At 43.9% G+C, this 24,628-nt stretch overlaps 1 protein-coding gene across 2 annotated transcripts in view; it reads left to right on the top strand.

Annotated features, from left to right (window-relative positions):
* Positions 1-24,628, top strand: part of OSBPL10 (oxysterol binding protein like 10) — a 308,560-nt gene that overhangs the window by 228,635 nt on the left and 55,297 nt on the right. For both annotated transcript variants that reach the window (XM_088026469.1, XM_028107049.2), the window contains 2 exons: positions 7,773-7,983; positions 19,902-20,056. In XM_088026469.1, coding sequence (XP_087882595.1) covers positions 7,773-7,983; positions 19,902-20,056 — 366 coding nt within the window. The remainder of the gene's footprint in view (positions 1-7,772; positions 7,984-19,901; positions 20,057-24,628) is intronic.

The raw sequence follows: 24,628 nt of genomic DNA, 5'->3' as shown, positions 1-24,628 counted from the left end.
AGGTAGTATTTTACTTCCAGAATCTGAGAAAGGAAAAGGAGGAAGTACACAGGACTGTGTCCTCTAGTGTAGAGGGCACTGGAGTGTGGGGACTGCCATGACAGGTGACCTTGGCCGGGACACCTGGCCTCTCTGACTAGAGATTTCCTACTGGGCAAATGAAAGCGAGGGACCAACAGAATGCTGAGATTTCTTTGGCTATGAATGCTGTTATCTCCGATTTCTTGAACATGGCAGGATTGGTTTGCTTTTTAAGAATCAGGTCTAGATAAAATTTGCATTTCATATGTGTGCAGGGTGGGGTTATTATTGGGGCAGGTGAGGAAATAGTTGTAGAAAAGCCAAAGGTGAAGATAGGACAGAAAAGAATCTGTTTTTGAGAAATAGAGCAGACTCGGGGCACCTGGGTGGCTCAGTCGGTTAAGCGTCCGACTCTTGATTTCAGCTCAGGTCATGATCTCAGGGTCCTGAGATTGACCCCCATGTCAGGCTCTGCACTGGGCATGGAGCCTGCTTAGGAGTCTCTCTCTGTCTCCTCCCTCATCCCCTCCCCCCTCTTAAAATAAAGCAGACTCCTCCCACATCTTCAAGAAGTGTTTTTTTTTTTTTTTTTTGAGAGAATGTGTGCACATTTCAGAATTTTGCCTTTGCCTTCTGCTCTTGCCAGCATGGGCTCATTTATGAGCAGCACTGAAACTTCTTGACAGCAATCACCTACTGAAGCTATGGAGGGACCAGAACAGACTTTGGATCACCTTCGTCTCTGGATTGGTCTTACAACCGCTCTTGTCTTTGGTTTCTATCCCCCTCATCTCATATGATAAAGGCCAGGTGTCAAAGTGTTGAGTTTAAAAATGCCATTAGTCTGTCCTGCCTCCCAGGGATGGGGTAGATGGAGAAATCTGGAGCCGTAGCTTCCGTGATTTAGTGATGGTCACCAGGAAGCCCAAAGCAAAGTGGGTATGCATCTAGAAAGTAGGCAAAAATCTAGAAATGATGAATGCTTCTCTGTCAATTTTCTCAAAGGAAGGCTTGCTTCTGTTACCAAGAAGATGAATGGATAGTGCTCAGCAACCTTCCATTTGGCCAGTTAGATCTGCTTATGAAGCAGTCTTCAACTTGGGTGTAGAAATAGGATGTCTGCACTTGACATACCTTTAAAAAGAAAGCAGACTTCTATGTCCTAGGGCATAACAATGACTTCAGGCCGGATTCTTCAGTCCACCACCCAGAGCTGAGGGCAAGGGGGGATCCTGAGTAGAAAAGCACTTGTGGAGAAAGCCGAAGATGCTCTCTCTTTCCTGGAGGCACCAGGGCTGGGGAGCCTCCTTCTGTCCTCTCAGCCCCAGTGGGGGCCAGTGGAGGCCCTTGAGGCGGGAGGTAAACCAAGCAGATCAAGAGAGCACCCCAGGGGCTCTGAAATTAGGTCTGTTGAAACCACAGGCCATAAAAGTAGGCTAGGGGCCTGTGTGCTAAACATAATAAATTCGGTAGCCCGCTAAGAAAAAAAATTCAAACCAGACCTAAAATCTCCAAATGTGAGATAGCCAGAATGTCCAGGGTACAGTAGAAAATCCCATCATACCAAGAACCAGTAAAATCACAACCTGAAGGAGAACAATAATTATCTGATGTCAAAAGTGAGAGGGGTCAGATGTTAGTTTTATGGGAGCAACTGGTCACACTCTGTGTACCTGTGGTCTGACTGCTTTCAAGCCCTAGTGACCGAGTTGAGTGGTTGCCACAGAGACCCAATGGCTCAAAACCCCTTAAATATTGATTGTCTGGCCTTTTACAGAAGTTTGCTGACCCCTGCAGTAAGGCCATCAAAGACACAATGGTCAATTTTTTGGAGATATTTTCTTCTCCCCCTCCCTTCTTTTGTTTCCTTTGGTTTATATTTTGGAGCATTAGGTTCCTTATCTCGGTGTCTCCATTCTCGTCCTGTGTTTTTAAACTTTCTTCTTTGTTTGTAACCTCATTGTGTGGCAAGCAGCCTCCCCCCTTGGGAGATGGACCCCGTTTCCTCCCACTCTTCTTTGTCCCTTATGGCCACTGTCCGCTCTCTTAACCCTCCTGGGAGATGTAGATTTGGTAAGATCTGTCCACTAGATGGGGTTTTCTCTCTCTGCTCACATAATAAGACTTGAGAGAGTTGGGGGAGTCCATAAGGTATTTAGGACTGTGTTTGGACGTATAGCGGTGTCCCAGGAGGGCCCAGAGCCCTGCCCTAATAAAGGAGACTCTTGGTAGTTGATCATTCCAGGTAGGTGCTGTGCCAAGAGGGAACAAGAGACACAGCTCAGGGAGGACAGGCAGGAGGTTGGATGTCAGGTAGGAAAGTCAGCAAGAAGAAGAGATTGTTCAGGTATGAAGCAAAGACTTCCTGTGCCCCAACACTTGGGAATTTGGAGGAAGTCTTTGGAGATTGGAATGACAGCTCTCCAAATATCAACAGCACAGTCTGTTGATCAGGCAAAATGGCTTTATCATTTAGCACTGGAAGGGAGAACACCACATCCGCAGGGCCTTGTCCGTGTCTCTGAGTGGGGAGAGCAAATTCTGAATTTGAGAATTTGAAGTTCAGTTTACAATACAGGGTCTTGATTAGGGTTAGGTACAGATCAAGATCCAACAGTTCAGGATTGGTGTAAACAACTAGGCAAGGATTTTGAGGCAAGGCATTCAAAGGATTATAGGGTACAAACTGTTGATGGTTTCCATTACAGAGTTGATGGATATTTCAGGAAGTTTCTTTAAAGAGCTGTCAAACCATTTTGGGGGTGGCAGGCTCTTGGAATATTAAACTAATGCTAATGAGGGCAGTGGAATAGTAAATCTGTGTTAAGGGAGGTAGTAAGGTGTGTGTGTGTGTGTGTTGCTTCTAAAGATCCTTGAAGCACGGCTTTTAAGCTTAGCTGAGGACTTTGGCCAAGTGAAGTGCCTAAGACAGGCAAGGACTGACCCCTGACCCGGAAGGCAGACTTAAAAGTAGCTTCTGAAAATGCTAAACCAAAGCCCCCTTGATGCTGGCATCACATTGTTTGGTCTACTTGAAGCCTGACCGATTGAGCTACTGAAGGTGCAAGAAATCTGTGAGCCCAGGAGGCTCTGCCAACCAAGCAAGCCACCCCAGTAACTTGAGGATAAGGAGTCCATGTCAGGAGGTGCCTGATGCTGATCCTTTGATTACTAGTGGATAAACTGGTATTCATTGATATCTGGCCTGTGAGGGACTGGACCTTTCAGGTGTCTCTCAAAACCTGCTCCGAGGTTTGCAGCTCTGAGAAGTCTGAAACAATCAGACTCAGGAAGCCCCTGGGCCTCTGCTTCCCCCTTCAGGTCTCTCCTTGGTCAGATTTGAGCTCCTTGAGCTGGATGAGGTTAGGTTTTAGTCTCTTTATCATGGTTTCAGTTGCTGACCAAGAAAGAATTCATTAAAAATGTAAGCCAATGGGCATTTATTTGGGCAATGAGAATTGCAACTGGGGGAGACAGTTCAGGTGGAAACCTGATTCTTGTTTCAAGGGAGACAAGGGGGTGATGTTATAAAGGCAGAGGAATGACATGCTGTTCTCTTTCAGATCCTCTAAGCAAAATAGGGTTTGAAGCTAGGTTAACTGGGATTGCTTGGGTTAGTATACAGATGAAGTGTTGAAACTTGTCAAATCCATTGGCTCCTTTCAAAGTGAAGAACACCAGTGATTCAGGTCTCATCATGAGGAGGGAGGTAAGTCCAGGCTGAGGGCTTGCAACTGGCAAAAAGTTCATGGTTCCTAGGATGCACATAAATTCCTCCTCCGTGATGGCCTCCTGAGCCTATTTTAGAAGAGACTTTCTTAGCTAGCCTTGCTTACTCCTTTTTTAAATCTCCTTTTACACAGCTTTATTGAAATAAAGCAATAAAATCTGCGGCCACTGGTTTTATTAGCATTCACTCCTGTGATTTGATTTTGTAGTACATACACCATTCATTATTTGTACTATGAAAAATGGGCCATAGGTTTTTTTTTTTTTCCCCTCCCTGTGACATTTGCTTATCTGTGAAGTTCAACGTGACCTACATATGGTTGATTTTATAGCCTCAGAGTTGACATTTTCAGGGGTGGATCTCTGAAATTTCATTTGGGGCCCCATTTTGTACCTGTGCTATAAGATGGTGATGCCCCTGATTCTAGAATGCCAGGAAGAAATGAAACTTTGGCATTTTGTTCTTAAAGACCACAAGTGATGTTGTTGTGCTTCAGAAAAAAGTGTTAAAGGCTCGGATGTGAAACTTACATAATTAAAGTAAGTGGTTCAACTTTTCCAAAGGCTGGTAGCAGTAGGTGAGCCTACTCGTTGATGCTTGTGCTTTGCTCTTCTGTTGCTAAGCCCATAGGAACCTTGAAGGAGGGGTACCTACCTGGGTGGCTCGGTGGGTTAAGCATCCAGCTCTTGATCTCAGCTCAGGTCTTGATCTCAGGATCATGAGTTCAAGCCCCGCCTTGGGCTCCGTGTTGGGTTCCACACTGGGCATGGAACCTACAAGAAAGAAAGAAAGAAAGAACCTTGAAAAGGAGAGGAAATGCTTTAAGGATTTGCTGTTGGTATTGTTGCATACTGAAAAGTGCCATATTCATCTTCTCATAGGTGCTCTTAATTAAAATTAGTTGTGGAAGAAGCTAAAATGTGTTATTCCAAAGTCTGAGGAAGACTCTTCATCTGTGCCTCCCAGTCTTAGAACTCTTAGAGCAGTAATAACTGTGATATACAGCTCCAAGGCTAGGAATCCTTCATCTCTTTGATGGTTCCTTCAATTTCTTTTGGAGCTTGATGAAACTAATATGAAGTGAAGATGACATCAGTTGTGTTAGTTCAGTTTTGTATCACATGGAAAAGGGGGAGAAAATGAATCTTTAGGGAATGTCTACTGTGTGTCAAGCCCTGTGCTAGACTCAGTTTACCCAGAAAGATGTTGGAATCCATCAGGTTCCTGGTTATTGATAAAACTCTAGCACAGAGTTACTTAATGGGGCGGTATTGGCATTTTGAGCAGGGTGGGACATGTTTTAGGAGGACTGTGCCCTGGCCTGTGAGGCATTTATCATGCCCCCCCCCCCCCCCGCCACCACTCAGTGTCAAAGCATTGTAACTGTCAAATCTCCCCCACTGCTGGTTCAGGTGCTTCCCTACCCCCACCCCCAAGCAGGCCGTCCTACCTCTGGCACTGGTGAGAGGCTCTCAATTACGTTGAATACTTTTCAGAGAGCAGGTATGTGGATTCCATTTCTGGGCATGCTCTGTTGTAATGGAGTAGAAAATTCTGTAAGTCAATTCTGTGTTTTTATTACCTGAGATTTACGTAATATTTTATGCTTGTGAAATAACAAGTATTTATTCTATACTATATAATTGGAATATAGTTCTTTTTATTGATTAAAAACAAGTGTATCCCATATGGTTAATGGCTTGATTTTACTCACCTTTTCTCTTAAGCATTATGGTATCATCCATAATAGTCAAGAACAATGTATATTACCTGTTTCTTCATTATGTTTTCTTCTTCCCTTTCAACACCTCATGTTTCTAAGACAAGATTTTATGGTGGGAATTTACAGAAATGTTGACTCTGACAAATAGCTCAAAATCCGCTTCCCGCTGTCAGCTCTATATATAGAACTGTCAAAGAACACACAAACATTTTGTCTTGTGCAAAGTTAAATTTAACCAGTTGGCAGTTTCTTGGTAAACCTAAACTGATAATAGAGATATTATCCTTTACTAAATCTTCAGCCATATTATGCTAATCGAGTGTAATGATTTCTGTAGACTTCGTGTCAAAAATCAGTTCCTTTGCACCTCAAAGAAGAGTGAGACTGGGGATTCATTTATTCATTCCACAGATATTTTTACTGTACTTGGGATATATCAGTGAACAGCACAGATAAGGATCCCTGCTTTCACACTGGCCCAGATGAACACAATAAGTAAATGACAAGTTGGGTTGGAAGGTGGTAAGTGCTATGCAGAAAAATTAGTAAGGAAGATGCGGGGTGCCAAGGGTTGGGCTGGAGATACAGGTTTTTGTTTTTTTTTTTAAGGATTTATTTTTTTAAGTGATCTCTACACCAAAGGTGGGGCTCGAACTCACCACCCTGAGATCAAGAGTCACACGCTCTACCGACCAAGCCAGCCAGCCGCCCCCGGAAATACAGTTTTAATTAATGTAGCTCAGGAAGCTTTGCTGAGAAGATGACTTTTAAGCAAAGATCTGAAGGCAGAAATGAATACTCATTGAGCCCCTGTTGTGCCCCCAAGTACTTTTTTAGGAGCCAGAAGAGCCAGGTATAACCTTTATAATCTGCAAAAAATAATTTGCATGGCCATAGGATCGATGTGCACATTGAGGTGACAGCTCCAAGCCATGTTGGTGCAATAGGCTTAACAGTGATTTTAAAAAATTCCTTTTTGAAGTAACGGCACCTATTTTGATAAGTAGGATTGCAGTGGATGAGCTTTTTTTTTTTTTTTTTTAAGCTAATGACTACACAGAATGATAGAAAACAGCAGGTATCTGTTTTCAAAGAGAAATAGAAAAATAAGGCTGAGCATGTAATGAGTTTTGTGGCCCAAGTCCAGGGGTCCCTACAGAATTATTGCTTCTTCCTACCTGGTGACATCTTGAGGATAACAAGGATCTTCTGGGGAAGACAGTGACAAAGCCAGAGTTATGGCCTTAAATTAAGGATGGCTTTCGTGTGGGCAGCTGAAAGAACAGTGGACCAGAGTCTAGAAACCAAGAGTTGGCTGCAGCCTCTGATGCTGAGCAGCCCTGGGACCTCGGCGGGTTGCTTGGCCTCCTCCCCTCCATCCCAAAGAGGAATGACTGTTTGCTGGGCATGCACTTTATGTGCATGATCTTGTTTAGAAAGTTGTGGAACACGAGGGAGATCAAACTCACAAGCTACAGTCAAGTTCTTTTCTAGTTCTTGATTTCTTCTCTCCTTGATTTGTCAATTCCAAGATGCAAGTAGACTGTGGCTTATCTGCAGCTTATGGATTGAGTCCGGGACACAAAATATGGTTCTTTGGGGCCATCAGAGCTTCAGCTGTGGTGTAGGGCTGGCTCTAGAGTTTCTGGGTTTTCTCTTCCTCCTGGCATCTCACATGGTGTTAAAGTCACATCCGATTTAGCATTTTTAGGGTGGAATGGAATGGTTCATGGCTGGCTTCACTGTAATCTCACTCATGCAAATGCCAGCCTGAAATTTCACTTCTGTTTCTTGAGCTTCAAAGAGACTGCCAAGGAGCTACGCATTGGAGCTGGAGGAAAAGCAGGGAATCAGCCTTGCTCTGAGGCCAAGCCACGGTTCTTCCACTGTCTCCGATAACCTTTCGGAGTGAAAGAACCTTAATGACAGTCCCAAAGACTTCTACCTTTAACATATATATCATTGACTTGCCTTCAGGAGATCAGTAAAATGATAGATGCAGATGGCCCTAACGGGCCCTTTTCACTCAGGGGGTTCTAAAATGCTCTTGCGATCAGAGCTGCACCTGTGTGCCTCTGGAGAGATTTACTTAGATTTCACCCAGGCCTGCACTGTCAAAGCGCTGACGTGTACCGAACACCCTCTGAGCGGACTCTCACGCCACCCGTAGTCTGGGGGTAATGCTTCCTCTCCCCACTTTCCTCTCTTGTCGGGCCCCCCGGGTGTCAGAGCTGCTCCCCAGCCTACTGAATGGAGGACTGCCCTCTCTCACCCCCTTGCTGTCTTCCCATTTTGTAGATGATGAACCAAGTGGAAGGACAGCAGAAGAACCTCGTGCACGCCATCGAGTCTCTGCCGGGTTCTGGTCCCCTCACTGCCTTGGACCAGGATCTGCTCCTCCTGAAAGCTACCTCCGCTGCGACCCTCAGCTGCCTCGGGGAGTGCCTCCACTTGTTGCAGCAGAGTGTGCAGCAGGTGGGCCAGCCCAGCCACAAGCCAGGGGCCTCAGGTAAGACCGCCCGGTGGGCGGGTTTGCCCATGAGTATCTGGGGTGCGTGTCTGTGTGTCTGTGTGCATATCCCCCGTGGCCTTCCTCCTTTAAATCCGCCATATCCACCTTCCACCTGTCTCTCCATTTATTCCACCTGTTTCTCCATTTGTCCCTCCCTCCTTCTCTACCCAGTTTGGGATATCTTTTTCTTTGACTAATTAGAACTATAACATCCCACGAAAGATTTAACTGATGTGTTTACATGAATACGTTGGAACTCCTTTCAGGCTTGCTGGCATCTTGTTCTGTATCTCATTCCACTTGTGACTTGGCACTCTATGCTGTGTTTCTGAGATACATTGCCATGCCGTCCATTTTTCTAACTGTGCCTTGATGTGCGTCCGCCATGATGTACCTCACACTGTGGTGAAGGATACCCACATTGCTTCCTGTGCTCGGCCCTGCTCGCATGGCTCAGGGAGCACGCTCCTGCATGCTTCCTCCTAGACCTATGTGAGCCTTTCTCTCCAATACATACCAGGAGTATTTCTAGCTCTTTATCAAGAAGCTAGAGATAATAATACACTCCGTGAAGATGCCTCAATCCTTTTGGAGGAGGACTTAATCAATAAGCAGATACAAAGATATTAGAGAAGATTAAATTCAGCGATGAAGGTGAACTTAGCTTGAGGTTGGCCGTGTCGTGTATAATGACAAAGGATTAGAATGAAGAGACCAACAGAAGCCTCCTTGTGCTTTGTTGCCCGGGGTTCACTTACTGAGGAAACGAGACAACTTAGATGATAAAAGCAAAGTTAGCTTATGAGTGATGGTCTGTATTTCATGCTTTTCTCAAGTCCTCTTTGCCCTCTGTTGCACTGAGTTTAAGAGGGATGTTGGTTTTCCAGAGAAGTTTCTTTCTGTCCTACCCACCCTCATTTACTGAGCTCCGATCCTGCCAGAGTTTGGCCTTTGCTACACCTTTTCTGAAATCTTCACAGACTAGATAATATTACGCCCATCATTCAGATGAGATGCTGAAGCTCATAGTGGGTAAATGACTCTCGCCCAAGGCCACCCAGCCAATTAGCCGAGCTGAGGCCAGAGACGGGTGCTTCCTGGTGTGGTGGATGCCTTCCTCTGCCTGGGGTTCCTTCTTAATCCAGAACAGACCACCAGTCGGCTCTGGGAGCCCTTCATGGGGGCAATGACGCTGTCTTGCTCACATCACAACTGTCTCACTGGCAGGTATTTCTTTTCTTTACTTTTCTCCTTATTTTAAGAATTTCAGACTTCCAGAAGAGTTACAAGAATACTATGAAAAATTCCCATATCTCCATCTCCAAATTACCCCAGTGGTAACATTTTATGACATTTGCTTCATCATCTCCCTTCTCTCTCTCTCTCTCTCTCTCTCTCTCTCTCTCTCCCCAAGCATATTATAATTTTCTAACCACCTCAGAGTAAATTGCAGACATGCTCTATCTTTATTCTTATATGCTTCAGTATATATTTCCTTAAAAAGAAAAAGGACACTATATATAATGTCCTTTATATAATGTCTCCTATATAATGACAGCCTAGTGGTCAAAATCAGTAAATGAACATGAATACAATCCTATTCCCTAATCTGTAGTTCTCACTAAATTTTGCCAATTACTCTCTCAATGTCCTTCATAACAAAAGTTCTGGTGTGGGATCCAGCGTGCGTGCGTGCGTGCGTGTGTGTGTGTGTGTGTGTTCAGGCACAAAGTGAAGGTGCCCAAAACTGCTTTTCTATCTTTCCTCTTCCTTCTCAGCTTGAAAAATGAAACTCTAATGTTGCAGCCCCCCATGGGACTCCTTGATATTTTCAGATCTGGACTGAGTCTCAATGACCCCGTTGGGGCTGGGGCACAGATTCTGAGTTACACTGGGGGGCTGTTCAAGGCGTCTGTGATCTCTCCCACGGAATATCGTAACTTCCAGCCTCTGCAACCTAATGGGTGCATTCAGGAATGTTTCACTGGTAAATATACACTTGAACCATTTTGTTATTCCTAAAATGAATCCCTGGCATCTTTCTTCAGGGCTGGTTTCTAGCAACTTTCTAATTTTTTTCCTGATTTTCATTGGGGAAAAATGGTGTTTTTAAGAGCTTGGAAGGACAGAGCTCCAGGTAGAATTTCAGATGTGATGACAGGTTGAAATGGAAGTTATCTGGGAGGACCAAGCAATATCCCTGAAATTGCATGTACAGCGTTACCTCCTGCGTCTCCCCTGCCCCTTCCTACACCCCTGCCCCATTTGACTGTCCTTCCTCCCTTGCTTTTAGCCATTTTTGTTGTTGTTTTTATACTATATTTACCATATTCATATTAAAAACATACTCATCCAGTGACAGCAAACTTATGAATCGCTATAGTTTGCCACTTCTTTGGTCATTTTTATTTTTCACTGAAGTATAGTTAACCTATAATAAATTAGTTTCAGGGGTCCAACATAGTGATTCATTATATATATATACACATTACAAATTATATTATATATACATTATATATATTATATATATTATATATACATTATATATATATATACATTACAAAATGCTCACCACAGTAAGTGTATTATAATATTATTTTTTAAAAAGATTTACTTATTTGAGAAAGAGCAACAGAGAGCATGAGCAGGAGAGGCAGAGGGAGAGAGAGAGAGAGAGAGAGAATCTCAAGCAGACTCTGTGCTGAGTGCTGAGCTCGTTGCAGGGCTTGATCTCATGACCCTGAGATCGTGACCTGAGCCAAAACCAAGAGTTGGAAGCTCAACCGACTGCCCCTAAGTGTATTACAATATTATTGACTGTATTCCCCAGGCTGTGCCTTTCATCCCTGTGACTTACTTATTTTATAACTGGAAGTTTGTACCTCTTCATCCCCTTCACCCACTCCCCATTCCCTCCCCTCCTTTTAACCATTTTTTATCAAGGAACTTGGCTGAAGGTCGGAGGATAGAAGGTGCATGAAGCATCACAAAGGTCATTTTGTTTTCTTCTTTTAACTCTCCTAAAAATTTCATATAACAGCCCCTTAAGTTTTCTTTTTCTTTTTTTTAATTTTTTATTGTTATGTTAATCACCATATATTACATAATTTGTTTTGGTGTACTGTTCCATGATTCATTGTTTGTTCATAACACCCAGTGCTCCATGCAGAACGTGCCCTCCTCAATACCCATCACCAGGCTAACCCATCCCCCCACACTCCTCCCCCAGCCCCTTAAGTTTTAAAACACTGTGCAGGTTCTTTTTAATCTCTGGCACACATTGGGGGAAGCATTGAATTACTTCCTGCATCCAAAACATCATACTTGCTTGCAGTTAAAATGGAATTCCAGAATTTCAAGCTAATGGAAGAAGAAAATGTGGCAACCTGGGGAGTGTCAGCACAAAATATCTTTGTTTAGAATCTCAGGGCTCTTGAACTTGACAGTAGTTACAGCAGCCTGACTCCCACGTATAAAATCATAATGCTTATATCTAAGGAGTGCCATCCTGGGTTGATGGAAATGAAAATCTCATTACAGCGAAACTCCATCAGAGTTTCCTTTAAATGTTCGATGGGCAGGGAGGCACAGATTGCTCACAGAATACTAAATATCCACACACATTGTTCTTGATTCCTCTTTGCTTTCTGACCCTCCCATTGTTGTATTTCTTCTGAAAGAAATTTTCTGAATCAGAAATTAATTTGTGGGCATATAGCATTTCATCTTCCATAGCATTTCATCATATCTTCTGGGGAACCAGTTGGCTTTGGAGCCTTTGTCTGTAAATGTTGCTCCTTAATGCTCATTTCATCTCAAGCACACGAGCGACTGACCTGAAATCCAAAAATGCTTCAGTATTCGTCTGCCCACCATTTATGCGTTTTGGACTCCTAGACCTGTCTCTGATCTTATCTCTAAGATATAGTAGCCTGAAACGTTTCATTTAATTTCCATTTATGGAGAAGTTTGTAATTCAGATTAATCACATAACTTGCCCTTTTGGCCACGACTCCTGTAGTTCTGTTCCTGGGAACTACTAAATCTACTTGAATAGCTTGGTGGGGGCAAATGATGGATGGGGGCAGGTGGGCAGGTATCCGTTCTCCTCAGTCTAGATACGTGCCTCTGTCTCTACTTGGAAAGGTGGGTAGGACTTCACTCACAGTTGGAAAAAGCTGAACTACTTGGGGGTCTGGGCTTTGGGTGAGTTGCCAGTGTGGGAGAGAAACTGGACCTTTGGAGTGGTTTGGGGTGCAGAGTATTCTGTTGTTGGCATTGCTTCTGGTTAATTCCTTGCTTGCAGGTCTTGATCTGGGGAGCATGGTTCAGGAGTCAGAGCAGACACCTGTAACCAGACAGATACATTCTAGTGCCAGGTAAGAGCTGGATGCTGACAGTGTGGTCGGTGCAAGGCATGCTGGGAAAAAATGCTGAAGTCAGAACTGCCTGAGCAAGTGACAGCAGAGCCTTGGGGAATTGCAGCAGGTGACCCACGTGCCCTTGGACATAAATCAGGACAAGAGATCAAGAGATGTGTCATCGAAGAGGGGAGAACCAGAGCAGAGTTTAATGTGCTTTTCTTAACTTATCCTTCCAATAACTTTTTCATTCTCTTGTAAGGTTTGTGGGGCTTGTCAGTTAGAAGCCAGTTGCATTGGCCTTTCCGTTTGGGGGTTTGGCATAAAGGGTAAATAAGTGAGCCTCTCATAAGGCCTTCGTGGCCTCTCTGGCTGGGTGGCCTTCTTCCTTCTGCTGTGCTTCTCTTTTTTCCAGAGATGTCCTCAGACTGCCAGTGTTCCTCTCTTTCCACTTTGTTGTCTCTGTCTCTTACACCTTCTTTCCGGACACCTTCTGCTTCTGGTGAGGATGTGCCCCACACGAGTCACCTTCCCTCATTTTGTGGTTAAAAGCCAAGATGGAAACGTGATGATTCCTCCAGTAAACAGCATATTGGAGAAAAAAAGAAAAACTAGCATTGTAGAATATTTCAGGTGGGTGGATTTTGTTGTTGTTAGAGCTATCCAAAGGGAGATTTTGAGTGGCACATTCTCCCTAAAGAAAGCAGTTGGATACTAACATCATAGCTTTCCATTGTAAATGTGCCTTCTGTTGTCTTCAGGTTTGTAGATATCCATCTTTCTCTGTCTTGGAAGACTTAGATTTACTGAGCATCGGATGCATGAAGTCACTGTGTTGCAGGAAGAGGGTTGGGTGCTGTCAGAGGCCTCTTAGCCCCGGCATGGAGCCTGCAGCCCTCAGCACTCCAAGCAAGCCTGAAGCTAAGGCCAAGGACAGATGAAAGCAGTTCCACAGTCCAGCCTTACTGCCCACAGTTAAAACTTCTGTTGCTTTCTTTCTGCTTCTAGTTGGTTCAGGGAACTAAACCATATACAGTTGCTTTCCTTCCTCCCTGTGTTGTCCTATCGACTATGGTGTGTCATGTGAGGGGTTGCAGGTGTGTGTAAAAAGCCTCTTTTAAGGACTGGATTTGCCATTCGGTGGACCACTCTCCGCCTTCCTGTTCTCTTCTGTTCTGTCATCTCCCATGGTCTCCCTGCTCATGAGCGTCAGGGTGTTCCCAGACGGAAAGAAAGCCAGTGGATCTCCAGCTACTTGAGTTGACAGTTTGTCAGCAGCCACATAGTAATGTCTGTTCCTAGTTGTCCTTCCCTTGGTATGTCTCGGTCTGTTTTCGACCTTCTTCCTACTTGAGACCTCCTTCCTACTGGAGAACCTGCTTTTGACCATCTTCCTACTTGAGTCACTTTCTATAGGTGCGGCATATTTTCTCAACGGTCAGGTGCCATAGTAGTAAAACACACCATTATCCTCAGTGCTCCTGAGAAGGAAAAAGCTGCAGATGAAATCTGACACGATACTGACTGTAGGATAAACTTGTTCCGGAGCGTTTGGGAAATGGGTGTGTCTTAGAATTAAGGAAGTATGGTCTAGACTTGAGTTTGTTTTAGGACACAGTCTTGAGAGTCTGCCTTTCAATAGAGTAACGTAGTCCATTTGTTTATTTAAACTGGTGTTTGTTTTCCTGGTAGGGTAATCCTTTATGCTTTTTGTTTTCCTGCTTCCATGTGGCTTTTCTTTTTTTTTTTAATTTTTTTAAAGATTTTATTTATTTATTTGAGAGAGAAAATGAGAGATAGAGAGCACGAGAGGGAAGAGGGTCAGAGGGAGAAGTAGACTCCCTGCTGAGCAGGAAGCCTGATGTGGGACTCGATCCCGGGACTCCAGGATCATGACCTGAGCCGAAGGCAGTCGCTTAACCAACTGAGCCACCCAGGCGCCCCTCCATGTGGCTTTTCTTGTTTTCTCTTTATTTTGCTACATAGGTTGTACTTCCTTGACTCATCATCTTTAGTGTTTCGGGAACAATATGTATATAAATTCTAGTAACAGTTACTTTTTTTTTTTAGTTTTTAATTTTTAAAATTTATTTATTTGAGAGAGAGAGAGATAGTGACAGAGATAGCAAGAGAGAGCATGAGCGGGGAGGAGAGGAAGAAGCAGGCTCCCCACTGAGCAGGAAGCCCGAGGTGGGGCTCAGTCTCAGGACCCCATGATTATGACCTGAACCGAAGGCAGATGCTTAACCAACTAAGCCACCCAGGGGCCCCTGTTTTTGTTTTTGTTTCCTTAAGATTTTACTTATTTATTTATTTTAGAGAGAACGTGCTTATGAGCTGGGGAATGAGGAGAGGGAGAGGGACAAATAGACTCCGTGCTGAGCACAGAGCCCAACATGGGGCTCGATCCCATGACCCTGAGATCATGACCTGAGACAAAACCAAGAGTCAGATGCTTAACTGACCTAGCCACCTGGGTGCCCCGACATTATGTTTTTCATAAGCATTCTTTAACCTATATTTTCTCTTTTTTTTTCTTTGTTTTGTTTTTTTAAATTCCACATATGGGTGAAATCATATAGTATTTGTCTTTCTCTGACTGACTTATTTTAATTAGCATTATACTCTCTAGCTCCATCCATGTTGTTGCAAGTGGTAAGATCTCATTCCTTTTTATGGCTAAGTAATATTCGTGTGTGTGTGTGTGTGTGTGTGTGTGTGTGTGTGTGTTGTCTTTATCCATTCATCTATGGACGGGCACTTGGGCTGCTTCCATAATTTGGCTATTGTAAATAATGCTGCGATAAACATAAACTTAACCTGTATTTTTCTAATCATCAAAGTCAAGAATGACACTTCTTTTTGACTCTCTCCTTTAGTGATGAAAACTCAGCATACTTTAATTTCCTGTTTCTCTGATAGGCTTCCCTATTTTTGATAATATAATATGGGGGCTATTGTTAAAATTTTAATATTAATTTAATACTTAATGTGATAATGATTAAATCTCTTTAAAATAATTTTGATTTTATACTCAGTCATGTAACCATGTTTAGAAAAATTATTTCAGTTTACTACCAGGCCTGGGACTGGGGTGAGGTATATGAGGCACTCACCCTGAGCACACATTTAGGGGTGCCAAATAATTAAGATGAATGATGCTTTAATGACATGTTTCTGAACCAAAATTAATGCAGAAATAATCCAGGATGAATAAAATATCAAAATTTTAAATTAAGACAGGATTCAGCACAGCAAGGCCAGAGACACTGAGTCTTGCAAGACTTTCCATTAATTTTGGTTTTAAAAATATTGTGTGAAAATGTCATTTATCCTGATTACTGAGTGTCTTGTTGGTACCACTTTAAAATTTACACCCGAGGGGAGTATCCTTCTTACTTCCCTTGACACCCCAGCTCTGCTCGGCTCTGTGTTTAATGGGGTTCAGTCCTTTTAATACACAACTTTTTCAGCCTTGGGTTCCTGATTCTGCTTCTTTTCTTCATATGTCGGCACATGTCCTCAAGTAGTTTTTTCCCCCAGAGGGTGGAAGCTTTTCTGAGTCTCTACAGTGCTCCAGGAAAGCATACAGTGTGTAAAGTTTAAGAATCTGGGCGCTAGAACCAGGCTGTTTCGGTTTTAATCTTGATTCTACCACTTACTGGCTATTTGCGCCTCTATTTCTTTATCTAACAAATGGGCATAATAGTAAGACCTACCTCATGGGTCATTTTTAGGATTAGATGAGTTAACACATGTAAGTTGCATACAGTAGTCCTTGCTACCTCAAAAGAGCTTCTTAGCAGAGGAAAGATCATTTGGCTGCAGAGAGCATTATCCCCTGGCCCCTTACCCCGCCCCCAAATCTGTAGACTTTTGTTTGCATTCCTCTCTTCACCTGTTCACCTTCTGACATCTAGTGTTGTAGCAAAATTCAAAACTAGTTTGTTTTCCTTTAAGGCAAGTCTAACTTTTCTGCCTTAAATGATTGGGAAAATATTCTCTTGATTTTTATTATTCAAAAATATTGCCAAACTTCATGAGCTAGGCATACATTATACTCCACTTTCATATGAGTTTGAAATTCCAGCAATGAAAAGCCAAAAAAAAAAAAAAAAAAGATTTCCAAGCTGTGTCTAGATGTGTCTTTTCCCCGTTGTCTTTGCTGGAAAGTGGTAGACTGTACCAGCGGCACCCAAGCTCTCTCTTCTGCTCAGGCTGTTTCTTCTGCCATTATTTGTTGTTTCTGTTCCATTGACCTGATCTCTGTCTATCAGGGTCTCTTGGATCTCTGTTGTGTATTCTGCTTAAGATGCTCTCTCCCTCTCCCTCTGCTGGGGAGGGAGAGAGCATCTTAAGCAGGCTCCACGCTCAGCATGGTGGCCAACAAGGGGCTCAACCTCACGGCCCTGAGATCATGACCTGAGCCAAAGGCCTTACATTAGAAATGTCAGAGATGGATTCTTCCTCTAAGCTTTGCTGAGGATTCCATTTCTTTTCCCAAGCTCTATATAATTTATCTCATTAGAGATAATGAGAAAAAACATTTTTTCTGTTTTTTAATTTAATTTCATTGTATTTATTTATTTGAGAGAGAGAGAGCCAGCGGAGAGAGCACAAGCGGGGGGGGGGGGGTCGGGGGTGGGGGGGAAGGAAAAGCAGGCTCCCCGCTGAGCAGGGAGCCAGACATGGGGCTTGATCCCAGGACCCTGGGATTATGACCTGAGCTGAAGGCAGCCGCTTAACTGACTGAGCCACCCAGGTGCCCCTATCTCATTTACTCTGTTAGAATTTTCCTCCTTCATCCTCAAATGAGGCAGGCCTAGCCAGACTTCCAAACTAAGTGATCATTTATTAGAGCACCTGGATTGGCCTAGGATGGGCTTCTCTCTGGTCCTCTCTCACTGGTTCTTTGATAATGCTGAATCCATAGAGTATATAGAAGACTACATTCCCCAGCATGCATTGCTACCTTCTCTCTTCCTGTGCTGGCTTGTGTCTATTCCTGAATGCCCTGTGTTACTGCCTGTGGGACTCTACTTCCTGCCCCATTGTCTCCTGGGTTATCATCTCTGAATGATGGTAGTATGGAGGGGAGGGAGGGACAGAGTTGAGGTGTAGAAGTAATGAAGGGAAATTTGTCCCAATCGCCTAGGCAAGCAGATCTCATTTTTTCCTTAGTGCTTCTTAAGTTTTCCTAATTACTCTAGAGGAAATTGACTACTTGCATAATTTTTTTTTTTTGAAAAAGTAGTATTCCTGTATTGATAAGACAGCTGCTCAGTACTTAAGATCTGAATCCAACTTGCAATTGCTGAGAAGGAATTGGTCAGCAGGACAGGTATAAGAAGTCTCTTTCTATCTTTCTCATGGCAGATTCTGGTGTCTTGAACCTTGGGTTGGTTTTCTTAGTTCAGCCCCATCCGCCTTATTATTTATGAGGATTCCTCCCGAGTCTGGTCTTAGCTCATCCTTCAGCCTTTGGTTTTTAGTACTGTGAGTTTTCACCTTTTTAAAAATGATATCAAGAAGTGATAATATAGATGCTATTTTGCCATTAAAAAAATGTAAAGCACCCATATTCAGAAATTTACCACCTTAACCATTTCTAAGTATACAGCTTGGTAGAGTGTTGAGTACATTCACATTGCTGTGTAACCAACCTCTAGAACTCTATCTTGTGAAACAAACTCCATACCCATTAAACACTAACTCCCCATCCCCCTACCCCCAGCCCCTAGCAACCACCATCCATTCTACTTTATCTCTTTTTGCTGTTTTTTAATTCTTAACTTTTAGGAGGTTGTGAAATGCACATTCCTTTTGAAATTTACTGTCTATGAAAATCTTAATAGTCATTCATTCATTTTGGCACATAGTTATTGAGTGCATACTCTTTGCCTGACCATATTCTAGGTTCTGGAGACCCAGCCCTGAGCAAGGGCAAATATTGTCTGCTTTCAGGAGCTGACATTTTAGGGAGGAGAGAAACACAGTAGACCAAAAAATGAGCAGGGTGAGTTCAGATAGTGCTAAGTGCTGTGAAGACAGTAAACTGACTGATGGGACTGGGGATGCCTTTGGGGCGATGCTTTGGCTGGGGAGGTCCCAGGGGGCTTCCCTGAGCAAGTGATATTTGAGTCAACCCCTGGATTTACGAAGGAGACCTCTCCCCCATGTAGAAGAACTGGAGGGGTGGTGTTTGGAGCAGATGGAAGGGTGCACGCAAAGGCTCTTGACCTGAATGAACTTGGCTCACTTGAGGAATGGAAAACCTACCAGCATGACTTGAGCACAGTGAGCACTGGGGAGAAAATGAAATGAGACGGGGCAATCTTGCAAGCCAGGCAGCTAGATTGCATTCCAGTTGCCATGAGAAGTCACTTGAGGTTTTTAAGCCACAGCTATGTGATCTAACACTTGACTTTAAAAAAAAAAAAAAATTCTGCATAAAAATATGCTTGTATTGGATAGTAGCACACACACTCAGCACGTATACAGCCATCTCAGCTGGCTCTGTTATTTTGTTTCTATCAACCAGAGTCTCCCAAGGTGTTGAAAGTCTGGGATACTTGTAGATTTTTCTTTGAGTAACTCTAACGAAAAGGCTAATTAATGGATAGGATTACTGATGGAACTTCGGAGACCCTGCGTGGTCGAGTTCTAGTTCATGTAAGGCAGTATCCACTTCAGCCTACCTTTTCTTCATCCCTTATCCTTGCTCTTAGACGGAGAACACAGTCTCCAGGGTGAGGGTCAGCTGAGTTTGAGACCTATTCTTATTCCAGTGGTAGAATTGATAAAGGAATCCCCTGTGTTTACTCCTGTCCCCACTAATAAGCATACATAAATACTCTATAATAACACCTGCCTCCTAAATAAACAGTATTAGAATTAAAGAAGTCTTATTTTGTTTTCCCCCCCGGGTTGAGGGAGGATTAGAAAAATGCTTTTGGTTTATCACACTGGTGTTTATAAACGTGTTTCTTGCTAGAATGGAATGAACAAGTGTCCTTCGTGATGGGGCTTCCTGACTTCTGCCCCAGCAGCCGCATCTACTCGGGCTCGGGGGGGCGGGGATAGGGGAGGCACCTGACGATGCCGGCAACTTTGCAGGTCATTATGCTGATTGGCAATTAAACCACAATTTGAGCAGCTCCTTTGTGATAAAAATTGACTTGTTGTTTATTCTAATGTTTTAATGATAAATATCTTTATATAAATATTTTTTCTTAAAAATTAAGAAAAACACTTTTAAGAAAATCTGGCTTTGGTGAATGTGATTTTTTTTTTTTTTTTTTGCCCAAGGTTGGGGAAAGAAACAGCCTATGGTAATAATTCTGGTACTGCCATCATACAGAAACTAGTTTGTAAATAGATCCAAATCCACACTTGGTACCTCGTTCAGAACAAGCCCACTTAAATTTACCATAGTCGGCTTCAAATTGGGCCCATTCCAAGTCCATCTCCTTATACAGTGGGGTACACATATTTCTTGAACTGTCAATGTTTAAATTGGAAAATACTTGGCATCATTCTCGGTCTTTATTGCAGAGAACATCCTGGGATGGCACGGGCCCAAGTCACATTCCACAGAGCAGCTGAAAAATGGGACCCTTGGCTCTTTGCCATCAGCCAGTGCCAACATAACCTGGGCGATTTTACCAAACTCCGCTGCAGAAGAGCAAAGCTTGCCGCCAGAGCCCGAGGTAAGCGAGCCGTTAGTTCTCTCTCTGCACCCGTGTGGCTTGTGTTCTTGCTTGTTCAGAAATGTCGTAATTATATTTGTAACTTGCTCATCTCTTTGTTTGAAGAGGAGACAAATTATAAAATGGACGCATTGCCTGGAGAGACAAAAGCGGCTCTGGGCACGCCTGGCACGTCTGTTCTCGTGTCTGGCAGCTGCCGTGGCTGAAATGTGATCCTACCAATGAGGAATCTCCTATTTTCATTGAAATGGGAGTCATTTTAACTTCAAGTGGGAGAAATTCAAATGCGCCCATTAAAATGATGCCTGTTGACATGCTGGGAGCAGTTACAATATATTATGTCGCTCCCCTGAATAATGGCTTCTTCATGTGGTTCATGCTAACATCAGCGCCTGCCTCACACGCTCGACCCCTGCATGCTCCAGAGCCAGGCCAGCGTCCCTGGGGCCGTGGCTGAGACTTCGGGGCCTCCCCTCCAGCTGCGGGGACTTCTGCCCTGCCGGGGCGGGGGCGGGGGCGGGGGGAGGGGTGGCCCCTGCTCAGCCTCCCGATGAGCCAGGCTTCGGCAGGCTCCGTGGACTGCCCCCTGCCGACTCGCCTCTCCCGTGCCTCCCAGTGACCACTGGAAGGGAGCCAGACGCAAGGTGTCCTCCTGTCGATTTCACTTTGTGTCGCAAGGGAACTTCTGTATTTTCTTTCCCGTTTGATGCACGCATTCTATCGACGGGACCTTGTGAACTGGGCTGAGCCATACCTGACTCAAGTGTTAGAGGTTGTTCTTAATTCTAACTGAAATCCCCTTAGCCTGAAAAATGTAGGGTGCTCATAAAATCTGTTGGGGAAGGTCAAAAGCCCCAAGGCAGCTGCTTGGGTCCAGTGGTCTTGGTTATCAATTGAAAGTTTTTTCCAAGCTTCACATGATCATATTCTGTGACAGGGACTTTGGTAGCTTGGCTCTTACAGAGGTAGGATCAGCCTGCCTACAAGTGTTCCATTAGCATCTATAAGGTGCCTTCACAGGGTATGAAACGAATAGGAGATGTGAGATTCTCGAAGGCACTTGCCTCTGCCTGTACCAGGAGTTTCAGTTTGAAAACACTCGCAGCTGATGTGTAGGTGAACTGGCAGGTAAGTTGGCAACGGAATAAATGGTAGGAGTCCTGCCGTCCCATTGCTCTTTTGAGAGCCTTGGCAGGGTGGGGGGGCGGGGAAGGTTGGCATTTGAGGGTGAGGTGCTTAGCCGCTCAAGAGTTGAGAACTACAATAATATCCTTCATTCCCTTGGCAGAGAACCTTTGGGATTCATGTCATAATAAATACATTTAAAATCTTGCTCTAGGGAAAAATTAAGAGTAGGGAAGTAAGTTATTAGATCTTCAGTAACAATCTTACAGGATCTCATTCCCAGAGCAGCATTCTTGGGCAAAACCCAACAGAAGCCATAACCTAAGAAGCTTACTTATTGGGGCTGGTGTTCTCCCCCATTCTGGGAATCCTTCTTCGTGTTTCTTCTGCTTTTCTTCTAAAGCTGAAGCTCGAGAGGCCAGGCCTGTCCTTTTTACTTAAAATTGTTGCTCTCTTTGCCTTACCAGTCACTGGCATTGACAGAAGAGTATATAATTGTCCATAAGAAAGGACGAGCTTCCAGGTTCAACTTTTTAAAAATACTTTGAAAGAGAAGAACTAGGGAGAACTTTTTCCCCCTTAAATTAGGTTGTTTCCCCTCAATTTCTGGTTGTTGTATTACCTTTACTCCAGTCAGAGTGGTGTAAGGTATTGGTGGGTAAGTCCTCATAGCAGTGAGGACTTACGGGGACATGATGGTGTTTTGATGGTTTTCGGAGAAGGGAGAGTTCGAGACTCCTTTCATTTTTTCCAGTGACCGCTCTGGTAGATGTTTCTCACAACCCCAACTGCTAGTGTTGGTTGGATACTATTTTTACTTTAGGCCATTATGCTTTGTCACTTTTTGTTTGTTTGTTTTTCTTTTGAGAACTGAAGAAGCTAGCAATATTGACTCAATCATTTTCCTGTTAGAAAAAGGAAAATGTTTCCATTGCCTCCTTTTTGCACAATTTGGAGAAATAACCCAAGAAGGAGTGAAGTGAAATTCCTAGAGGCTAAAAATTCCTTGTAAATATGTTCCTTAACCCTTCAATATAGAGAATGAGTTACTAGGTCAGTGATCGCCAGTGAAACTCAGGATCGTAGTTACTGTGGCACTTTGAGTAAACTATTTTCTTCTGGTTTGGTGCTTGTTTTAAATCTTTAGAAGCAATAATTCGGGTATAAAAGGTATACCTCCCTCCGATGGGTGTGTGCTTTTTTAATACCACCAAGCAATTAACTCAATCCAGTTCTCATTGGACACAGACTTGGCATCATACAGTTTAGTTCAACTCTGACATGGTCTCCCTGGGGAGAGCTTCGCATCCCACAGGTGAAGGGCTCAGCCCTACAAGACTGTCCTGCCCCTCCCCCCTCCCCCCACATCTTCCGCCAATCACAAGTTCAGGTCACCTGTGCTTCTACCAATGGGCTATAGATCAGGGGTTCTCATGACCCCCTCCTTGGGTTTTAATAATTTGCTTGAGTAGCTCACAGAACTCAGCGAAACACTTCCCAGTTTATTATAAAAGATTATAATTCAGGAACAGATGGAAGAGATGCTTGGGGAAGGCACCTGAGCTGCCATGCCCTTCCCAGCAATCCCCTCAGCACCTCCCCAAGTTCACCAACCTGGAAGCTCTCTGAACCTTGTTGTTTTGGGGTTTTATGGAAGCTTCATTCCAGAGGCAAGATTGATTAAATTGTTGGTGACAGAACTCCACCTCCCCCAGCCCCTCCCCCGGAATGCAGGGGGTGGGACAGAAAGTTGCACCCCTCTAATCATCGTGTTAGTTCCGCTGGAAACAGTCACCATCCTTGGGTTCCCAAGAGGCTTCTAAAGGTCATTCATTGGGCGCCTGGGGTGGCTCAGATGGTTAAGCGACTGCCTTCGGCTCAGGTCATGATCCCGGAGTCCCGGGATCGAGCCCGCATCGGGCTCCCTGCTCAGCGGGGAGTCTGCTTCTGACCCTCTGACCCTCCCCCCTCTCATGCTCTCTATCTCTCATTCTCTCTCTCTCAAATAAATAAAATCTTTAAAAAAATTTTTAAAAAAAGGGTCACTCATTAACGTAACAAAAGACACCTTCATCTCTCTCATCCCTTCAGGAATTCCAAGAGTTTTAGGAGCACTGTGCCAGGAATGGGGACAAAACCAAATATATATATTTCTTGTTATAAATCACAGCGTCAAACTCCCTACCCTAGTGCTGGCTTTACTGTAAAACAGCTTACAGATACCTGGAAAATTAATGCATTTTCAAGCTTCATCTGTTTAATTCCCAGCAGAATAAAACTCAAAGACCAATGTGTATTTAATACATGAGTTAGAGCAGAACTGTAGTTGGCTCTATTATCAAGTGCAGTGATCTTAAAATTTTATTCTGCTGGGGCTAGAACTAACTATATGTGAAAATGAAATATTCTTCCATAATGAAATGAGTTAGGATCTTGGTTTTACCCATTAGCAGAACAATTTTTCAAGTCTCTTAGCACCATTTGAAATTTAAATTTAGACAGAAAAAGGTTTTTGTTGTGCTGTCTTCGGGGAAGAACGCCTTGTACCTGGGACAGGTAGAACCTTGATGGGGAGATATGGGGATTGGCTCTCTCTCTCTCTCTCTTTTTTTTTTTTAAAGATTTTATTTATTTATTTATTTGAGAGAAAGAGAGAGGGAATGAGAAACAGCATGAGAAGGGAGAGGGTCAGAGGGAGAAGCAGGCTCCCCACTGAGCCGGGAGCCCGATGTGGGACTCGATCCCAGGACTCCGGGATCATGACCTGAGCCGAAGGCAGTCGCTTAACCAACTGAGCCACCCAGGCGCCCCAGGGATTGGCTCTCTTGACCTTCATTTCCACCCTCCTGATGGGAAACCTAACAACTGCATGTCCCAGAATTTCTTACAGTTAGGTTTCTGAATGCATGACAGGTCCCATAAATGCATTTGTGTGATATTTGGAAGGCTGAGATGGAGCCCAAGTTTCCTCTGCTGGTGCTGCTGGTGGGCAAGGTCATGGGGATGTGGGTGTTCTGAGGCACTTGCAGGGACCAGAGGCATTGTCCTGGGGCCTTAGGCCCACCTACGTGGACGTGACAAGCTGTTGGGTTGGCAGCAGCGGCCACTTCCCAACACTGGGATCATGACTACCTGCCGTGGTGTGTCCTTGAAATAAAGAGTTGAAGGGGGACTTTGCTCCTCCACACCTTTCAGAGATTCTGTAAGCACCTAATTCCCGTACCCAGTCGCTTTCTGATTGAAATACCTGGTGTGGTTTCTGTTTCCTGCTGTGGATCAAGACTGAGTGTGCCATTGGAATAGGAAAGCCGAGGGTGACATGGAGACAATCACGAATGTGACCGTGTATACCTACCTTTCTGAAGGGACAGAACCTTAAGATTTCAGTTTTATGGAGGCATAATTCAGGAATAATAAAAGTCACCCTTTTAAAATGCAATTTTATCA

This window comes from Eumetopias jubatus, unplaced genomic scaffold (genome assembly GCF_037043125.1).
Source record: "Eumetopias jubatus isolate StellerSeaLion01/CBP00866 unplaced genomic scaffold, mEumJub1_p1.0 scaffold_1, whole genome shotgun sequence".
Taxonomy (NCBI): Eukaryota; Metazoa; Chordata; class Mammalia; order Carnivora; family Otariidae; genus Eumetopias; species Eumetopias jubatus.
Note: the sequence above shows the minus strand (reverse complement) of the source record. Positions and strands in the feature narration are given on the sequence as shown.